Source organism: Accipiter gentilis, chromosome 1, assembly GCF_929443795.1.
Source record: "Accipiter gentilis chromosome 1, bAccGen1.1, whole genome shotgun sequence".
NCBI classification, from domain to species: Eukaryota; Metazoa; Chordata; class Aves; order Accipitriformes; family Accipitridae; genus Astur; species Astur gentilis.
In genome coordinates this window covers 42,053,025-42,061,824 of record NC_064880.1, presented here as the reverse complement: position 1 = coordinate 42,061,824, position 8,800 = coordinate 42,053,025, and the positions used below count along the sequence as shown (strand labels likewise).

The window sequence follows — 8,800 nt, the reverse complement described above, 5'->3', positions numbered from 1 at the left end:
TCCTGGCCGCGGCGGGTCCCGCAGGAGCTGCCGCGGTGCTGCCACCCTCTCCTCTTCCATCAGCGCAAGCCCTCGCCCGGCCCTCCCCGAAGTCAAGTGCCCATAAAGCCGAGGCCGAGGGGCCGCCTCCTCCCGGCCCCCGCCCGCCTCACGCCCCGCGGGGACACCCAGCTCTGTCCCCTCAGCCACCGCCCCCTCCCCCCTCCCCAAGCCCGGGCTCGCGGCGGGCGGGGCCCCGCGGCCGTTACCGTTACCCCACCCGCGCCGCACGCGCCGCCGCGCGCCCGCCGTTGCCTTGGCGACGGGCTAAGCCGGGGCCTGGCTGCGGCTCGGCGGGCGCAGAGGGGGCGGACGGACGGACGGACGGGCGGGCGGCGGCGGCGGCGGCGGGCCGGCGGCTCGGCGCTGCCGGGGCATGCACAACAAAGGCGGGAGGCGACGCGTCCCGGGAGGGCTCCGCAGGTAGGTAGGTGCGGGCGGCGGGCGGTCCCTCTCGTCAGCCGCTCCCGCAGGACGGCTCCCCTACAGCCGCGCTGCGGGGGCCGTTCTCCTCAGGGGAGAGCGACCCGCGGCCCGCACGGGCTCCAGCCCCGGCCCCGGCGCCGCACCTTGCGGGCTCGGGGCCGCAACAAAGGCAAATGGCTGCGCGGCGGGGAAGGCTGCGGGGCTGGTGGTGGCCTCCCTGCCGCTGCCGGGCTTCTGCCCCTCTCTCGGGGCGGCACACGGAGCGGAACCGGGCGCAGCCTTTCATGTATTTAATTGGTCGTTGGGTCTCCGTTCCCCAGGTCCTTCTGCCTGCCCCGGCGGGGCTCTTCGGGTTACAACCGCTAGCTCCGCGCTCAGCTCGGGGAGCGCTGCGGGAGCGGGACACACACACACACACACGCTTCCCAGAGCCTTCCACACCTTTCCCGGCTGACACCTGCTCGTTTCCCGCATGCCCCCCACCCCCTTGCATTTGCTAGCTCCTCACTCGCAGCCCTTAGCGGTGGCTCCCGTTGGCGCAGGAGAGCGAGCTGAACCGCTCTGCTCTGGGCAAATTGTTCGCCCGGGCTGGAGGCGGCTGCTGCTCTCGCTGCGCAGGGCTTCGGGTGAGCCCCCCGGCTTTTTCTCTCCGGGTCCTAAAACAGCAGCCGCAGAGGCAACTTTGCAAATTGGCAGGTTAGAGCCTTTTAGATGCCTGGGGGCTTTCGTCCTATGCAAGGTGGAATATTGTGTGCTGGTACTGTATTAGCCCGAGTTTAATTGTTGTAAGGGGTAGCTGAGCAGCACCTAGCTCTTTAAATCTGCGGGGTGCAAGTGAGTCATTTCTTAATTTGTTTCCATGTGATTCATAACGTTTTCAACTCCAGGATGCATTTTCTCAAATTCATAGTAGGTTGCGATACCTGAGCTGTTAGCAAGGGCATCTGTTTGAATCTACAGAGGTAGAAGTTTTACTGCATTGTTGAAATTAGTAGCTATGACAGAATTCCCCAGAGGGAGATCTATAAAACCTGCTCCTACCATTTTTATTTATGCTGCAGCAAAACAGGGCTGGGTGCATCTACACTTTTGCCTTCCTTCATTTCCTAGTCATTGTGGCACTGAAAAGCATTATAAACAACTCTGCATTGTTTGTTGGTATTATAGTAAAGCCTGAGGGCTTGGTAACGGTTTCTTTCATTCATGGCTCTCAGAATGCTTCATAGAAATAAATTAAGACTGGGAGCCCTGCTGCAAGTCGGGGAGGTTTTATTGATCCCATTTTACAGATGGAGGAGCAGATCGGAGACCTAGAAAGATTTAAGTCAAATCCAGAACCTAAGCCATCATCTCACAGATACTAAATCCTCTGTTTAGGGTGTTCTTCCCCACCTCCTCTAATGAAATTCTCCCTTAATTTTACTGGCTGCTCCAGGAGCTGTTTTGGGCACTGACAGGACATGTATGCTTTGGGATTTTGCGACACTGCTCTTGCATATTGCCAAAAATTATGTGCCTCTAGTGCCATACTGTTGATAAGAATGGTTTCTGATTAAAACAAGTCTCTGATTGTTCTTTGGTTTGTACTGGGGTAGAACCCAAGAGCTCCATCATGAATGAGAGTGCATTAGCCAAGGCATTGTACAGCCAGACAGCAAAGCATGCGCAGAGCTGGTGAGCCAAATACAGAAAGCCTAGATATCTGCTGTGACTTCTTTGACAGCGTCCGTCACAAAAGAGACAGGTCTCTCCTCACTGAGACTCTCTTTGAAGGGCCTATTTCCAAAAGCAAAATAAGTGGTTCCTATTGTGACTGTAACCCAGAAGACTCCTGATCTAGCCTGGTTTTGAGTCTGTCCGCTTCCTTTCATGGCCCAGACAGGAGATGGGCTGCATTTGAGATCTGGTTCCCATCCTTAAGCATTGCTTATGTTGATCTCCTTTAAGGCCTTTAACCAGAGAACCCCAGCTGCAGTCTCAGATTTAAGTCTTGCTGCCCTGTCCGTAGAGCATTGCACAAGGCAACAATGGTAGCCTCAAAGCATTTACAAAGTTTTAAGCTTCTTAAGCTTCATCTGTGTAAGAAAAGCCTATTGCAGACTAGGTGATGATGTGCAGCTCCCAGTAGTCTCAGAGGGAAGGCAAAGGAGGAGATGGAATGCTTTTCTGGCTTTTCTGGGTTTAATATTCATTGAGTGCTTGCTGAGTCTGGTCTAGTCTTACAAGGTGTTCTGGAAATCCTGATTTCTTAATATGTAAGTTTAAGTTTGTAGGAGATCAAGTTCCACTTTAAATACAGTCCCCCCAAAACAAACAATCCCCCCCAACCCCAAACACCTTGGTGCTGCAGTTGCAAGGAGCATGGTTCATTGCTGGCAGGCAAGATATGGTATCACGGTTTGTTTCCTTTCCACTGTTTCAGAGGACAGTTCTTTTAGAGAAGAGAGAGCAAGCATAGCTCCAGGGCCTCCATGGCTGGGCATCAGCCAATTACTGTCATATCAGATTAGCTCTATGGCACATTAGCACTTGTTTATGTTAATACAAATGCAGCATGACTGTTCCATAGTATTGATGGAATTATTGTATTTACAGCCCTATAATATGACTAATTGAAAGGGAGGTTCTGATTACAAAACCATGGACTTCCAAGGTGATTCCTTCTGCAGCTTCTGTATGAGCCAGTTTTGAACCATGAAGAAGAAATTAACTACTAGAAGACACAATCCAGTTTTTACTTACCATTAATGCAGTTACCCTTTTGGCAAACTCTAGGGAAAAAATCCCGTATCACAAAAGAAACAGAAAGAACTTAAGTGTTTTTTCCACCTTGCCATGACCCTGACTCAGTAACCTGTGCTACTGTAGCTACTTCTTGGCCTCTGAGAAAAGCTCTTACCTGCCTATGCTCTGTAGGAATCTAGCCCTTGAAACCAACATTAAGATTTCCTCAGCTGCCACTGCAGTGCATGAGCACGTTCTCCTTGTCCAGAGCAGCTTGGCAGCAGCAGTCGTGGGTGTTTGTGAGATGAGAAGGCATCACATGCAGCACTCCATAGCCAGGATTGTAAAGCTGTCTGCAGCTCGGTGACTTTCCTGCTCACGTGTCACCTGCCAGCATTCAAAGGATGTGCCCATTTGTCTGTGGGAATAAACTAGGCACCTCTGGCCAGAATCTCCACAAGTTTTGCAGTCCCTGCTTCATAATTAGCTCAGCTTCAGCTTCCAGCTGCTTTGCAGTTCACAGGAGCCCTACCAGCTGGTGCCTGGCAGCCATTATCACCTTCCAGCACAGGAATAGCTTTAGCTCTGAGTCTTTCAGAGGATGGACAGGGCTGGCAGGATCAGTCATATTAGGAAAAATAATGAAGGAGCAGAAAACAGGTGCATGGGCACAGGGAGGGAAGGTAGACTGAGAACATACGTGACAGTGAGGGGAAAATGAAGCAACATGTGGAAGGCACTGCAAATCCCTAGACTTGTAGGAGTCGCAGATGAGGTAGGACGTGGAAGGAGGCAGAGAGCTCCGTGGCTTGTAGGAACAGGGCAAGGGATCTCCTCTGCTGCCAGGGCTGGATTGTGTTACTGCTGCCAGTCCGCTGCCCAAGCTTCAGAGCTGTTCAGCCAGCCCTGAGCCACTGTGGAGTGCCATACAGCATTTGTCATTTTCAAAACACCCTGCTGTAAGTTACAGCATCAAAGGGTGAGTAGCTCTGGGAACTGCACAGGAGTCCTGGTGTCAGTAGCCTTGTCCACAGTGCCATCCCTGCACAGGGAGGGCCCTGGGAAAACCTGTGTCACCACAGCAGACGCCGCATCAGTTATATGAGGAACAGCGATTTGCTGCTCAAGGACAGCAAGGACAGTGGAAAGTCTGTGATTTCAGGAATTAGTTATGGAAAGCTGGGACCCTCAGGCTGAGGTAATAAGAATAGCAGGAGAATTAGGCAATTCCCATATTCATGAGATGATAGACTGCAGTTCTTTTGCCAAGGCTGTATTAAATACACTGAGGGGCAGAGGAGTTTTCTGGCTTTGCTAACAGCTGCTTCAAGGTGAAGCAGAAGGGGAAAAAAAATTCTCCACTGTCTGCTGATACTCATTTTGCCATGTAATAGCTCAGGCCCTGGAACAACTCAGGGCCTTCTGCAGACCTTTTGGAACCTGGGTTTGAGACAGTCCCCTCACCTTCTAGAAATAACCTGATTGGGAATTAAACAGTACCTGTCCTAAAGACATCCTTCCAGGAAGGAGCTAAAGGAACTAAAGCTTTTGAAATCCTTCTCCATCTCCTGTCCTAGACAGGAAGTCAAGGAGCAGCAGTAAATTTTTTCTTATAAAGAAAAAACATGGCTTTGTCTTTTTAGCTAGAGAGAGTGTCTACGCCCATGCCTTCTCTGCTGCTGAAATGCTTAAAGATACATGTAAGCAAAAATCCATTTTTCCTTTGGAATATGAAGCTTCAGCAGATGCTAGTGGGAGTTTACAGGCTTGGTTCTTTGTCAGTGCTTGCAGAAGCAGCCAGACACTGCACTAGCTGTGGATCCAGTGCTAAAGCTGCTCCAGTCAGACACTGTGCAGCCCATCTTGTGGCTTCCCTGGCGTCTGGGAGCAGCGACGGCAGTGTCCTGTCAGAACTCATTTGTTTGCAACACAGCAATCTGACTGTTTCTGCAGGCATGTTTAGGAAGCCAGTTAGTGACTGAAAGATGACAGTGGCTTTGACCACAAGTGAGTGATTCACAAGACTTGGAGTTCACACAGCTGAACTCTTCATGCAAGGTTCTTCCCCCAGGAAGAAGGCAATTAAAGACCCTCAGACACTGAGGAGAGACAGGTCCATTCAGACCTAGCACAGAAGTGACGCACATTAGTTTCTAGTGTCACAGCCAGTCAGAGCTGCTGTGACAGATTTATCTGCTGGCATTGTAGCTTGTCTCAAGGACAACTCGCCTACCATTCCCTCTAATCAAGTCTTTGCTCACCTTAAGGACCTTTGCATCTCGGGCACCTTGGTCAATAAACCCACCCTGCAGAGAGGTCTAGAGGCAAAGCAGTGGTTCAAAGTTTGACTGGAGCAGAATTAGCACCAGCCATGGCTGGTACTGAAGCTGAGCCCTCTAGACTAACAGGACGTCAGTGCCTGGGGATATCAATCAGCTCTGTGCTGAAGTACTCCCGTCGCTCATGGTGGTGTGACATGTGGCTGACCCTTCCAGGCTGCTTCTAGGAGTAGACAGAAGCAACCAGTTTCAAGAGGAGGTCCCTCTTGAAAGACCATGTTCAAGAAAATACCTTTCAAGAGCTAGGGAGGTAAATGCTTCTCATAAAGGATCAATACAGTTTCACTGCTAATCTGTGCTGTGGTAGTTTAACCTGGAAAAACCTCAGGCCTGAAATGAGACCTCTCAATTACAAGATCTGAGAACATTCCCTCAGGAGTTCTGGTTTGTGGTACTTAACTGTTTTGCACTGATGTGCCCCATTTTTTACCACAGCTGTTGCAACAGCTCTGTTCTCTGTGGACAATCAGGGTTCAGGTTTCCACAACACAGGATAACCTGTCTGCAAGCCCCAATGTGGCAGCCCTCTTCCTAGTTTAAGGGCCAGACAGGGTTTTGGAAATTGGTGCTTTATGCTTGCAGAAGCCATACTTGCAGTGGGGAGACTTCACAAGTCAGTCATTCAGCTTCTCTGAAAGCTCAGTATCATTGAGAACAAACATCAGCCAAAGTCACAGGAGAAAAAAGTAGGAAATCTGTTTTTGAAAGAGGAAGGAGAAGGCCATGGAAGCCTTCCTTACTGATAAGCAGTCCCTGAGCTGATCAGCGTTTTAAGATTAAGGTGCATAGCTTGCTTGTTTGATCTACCACTTGAGTCTTAGGACACCTTCCAGCAGGTATGGGAAGAGCTGACATCCCATTCCTGGCTGAGAATCAGGTCTGCTAATACAAAAGTGCCTTCACAGCCTGTCGTGTCTTTCAGGGAGGATCTTCTGCCCTTTATTTCGAGTTCTGTCCTACCTGGTTGCCATACAGCGACATCCCCAAGGGACACAGTCATTGCTCATGTACACAGTGCTGCATTATTTCTGGTCACATGCAAACAGTAGAGCAATAACTTTGCAATACTTTTTATTCTGGCTCTCAGTACACTCCTCAGGCTTTTCTTCATTTCAGCAGTAGCATGAAGTAAATCCATAAAACAGCTAGCCCAGCCCAGAAGCAAGTGCAGGCACTAGCATAGCCCACAGTCATGTCAGCCATCCCCTCCATGCTTATGACAGTGCATAGCTTGGATTTTTTTGTACAGGATGGCTTTTGTGACAGGACAGGCTTTTTGGCCTGTCCAGAGGGATGAGAGTCAGTAACTTAATTTCCTCTTTGCATTAGAAGCCATGCTTTTACCTGTATCTCACCTCATATAAAGACTGTGTCAAAACGCAGTCCTTTTTGAGTAAAGTCATATTCAGGACAAAACTCCAGTTATGCCTCAAACTAACACTACCATAAAAAGTAATCCCTTTGAGAGTGTCTAAATGATATACAAATCAACTCAAGTTGTTGTAATAAGAAAGGCAGATGATACATATATATGCTAAGTAGTACATCATTAAAAATAATGTTCCTAGCCCACCAGAAAGAGAAAAAATTAGGTATACTTTTCCTTCTTAGGATCTGTGGAAGAAACACTTCCCCTTACGTGGTCATGCCTTTAGCTTTCCTCCCAGAACAAGACCCAGCCCTTCCCTCCCACAGTAGCCAAGGTGAGTGCACCTGCTTGCATAACACAGCAGAAGCTCATGCTGCTTATTTTCAGTGAGCTAGCTAAAAAGGTGTCCTAGCAGAGAAGTCCTGGCTTTCTGTACTGGGAGAGATGGTCTGCTATTTTCAGATGGAAATTAGAGAAATGAGGGAGGTCGGCCCCTAGATAGGTACTTATTTAAGGGGCAGATTTCCAGAGGGTCTCTGCAGTTCCTGCTGAATTGTTTTGAAAGGTGCGAGCACTTACTTTTGGTGAAATGATGTAGCATGTTCTGTGATAATATGGCTATGAATATTGGCACTGAACACTTTTAAGAATGAGGCTTTTGTGCTGTTCATTGGTGGATCTGAACATGGTTACAGAGGTGGGTATGTGTTAGTAGAGTGACTGAACTTTTGAAAGGCATACTGAGGCAAAGCTAGGTCAAGTGAGATGTCCACCTATCCAGACAGTGAATGACAGTGTGGTATTTCTGGAAATACAGCTCTCAGTCCATGGTTACACCTGCAGGACCATACTACCGGAATTTGTAAAATAGCATTAACAATCCACTTTGGATTATTGCTGTAGATTATCATAACTATTGCATAGTAAATGTGTCTATGTGTAAAAGTCCTCAGCAGTAATGTATATGTGCAGACTGAAGTTTGCCACACATGGTACTTAGTAGCTGCCTAATCCTGCTGATGTTAGCGTAGCTTCCATAGGTGGAAGCCATGCACAGGGCGTGGTAACAGGAGATAAGAGGTTCATAAACTTGAAGGCTGGACAAGAATCCTGAGATCTAATGGTTTGCTAGACATGGATATAGGCCTTCCCCAAACTGCTTGCTTCTGTCCAGTGCCTCTCTCCTTTAATGGTTGTTTCCAACCCGAGCCTTGTGAACCAAACTTTGGCATTCACATCACCAGTCCTGCTGGCTGTCAGCAACTGGTATCACTGTGTGGTGGCTGCGCTCTCACCTTGTGCTGCAGTGCTGATTAGTTGGACACAGTGCTGTGTGCAGTGAAGAAGGATGTGCTTTCTGTGCATCACAAAATCTCCTTCCAGTCAATGGGAATCAGCTGCTGAACTGAGCTGAGACAGAGCCACGTGGGGCAGTGGGGCCTCACAGAGGGGCAGGGTACCAAGGTGTGGGCGGCAGATGCTGCTTCAAGTTGAATCCCTGCTTCATAGATTGTAATTCATGCAGGGCAGGACCAAAAGTGTAATAGGAGTGCAAGTGGCTATGGCCTCCTTCAGCTTGTTCTTCAGGGACATGGGAGGGCCAAAGGACAAGGAGTTTATAGGAAAGAACAGAAAGATGGGTTGAGAGCCTCATCAAGCAACAGAATAGTAGAGGGTGCTTTGTGGTAAAGAAAGGAATTTCTGTAGCAAGGAAGAGAGGGTGTAGCAGGGGTGGCTGTGCTGAGAAGTGGGGAGGAGAAAGGAGCTCAGAGGAAGCAGGGCAAGGCAGTGGAGTGGGGAAGAGGCAGCACAGGGGTGTTAGCCAGGGCTGATGAATGGCAGTTGTGTATTGGCTTGGGAAGGCCTTGTAATCAGAGCAGTAGCCCCACATAAAAATGCCTGG

The 8,800-nt window shown here is 49.4% G+C and overlaps 1 protein-coding gene across 5 annotated transcripts in view; it reads left to right on the top strand.

The window, feature by feature from the left end:
• Positions 1-247: 247 nt before the first annotated feature.
• The window catches only part of LOC126038766 (uncharacterized), a 53,501-nt gene continuing 44,948 nt past the window's right edge, over positions 248-8,800 (top strand). The window contains exons 1-2 of one of the 5 annotated variants that reach the window (XM_049800991.1): positions 440-462; positions 7,140-7,231. Coding sequence is in view for 1 of the 5 variants with exons in the window: in XM_049801029.1 (XP_049656986.1) it covers positions 416-462 (47 nt within the window). In the remaining 4 variants the exon portion in view is untranslated. Of the gene's footprint in view, positions 467-7,139; positions 7,232-8,800 lie in introns of all 5 variants that reach the window. The other 4 variants (XM_049800982.1, XM_049801029.1, XM_049801001.1 and 1 more) reach the window with 4 other exon arrangements.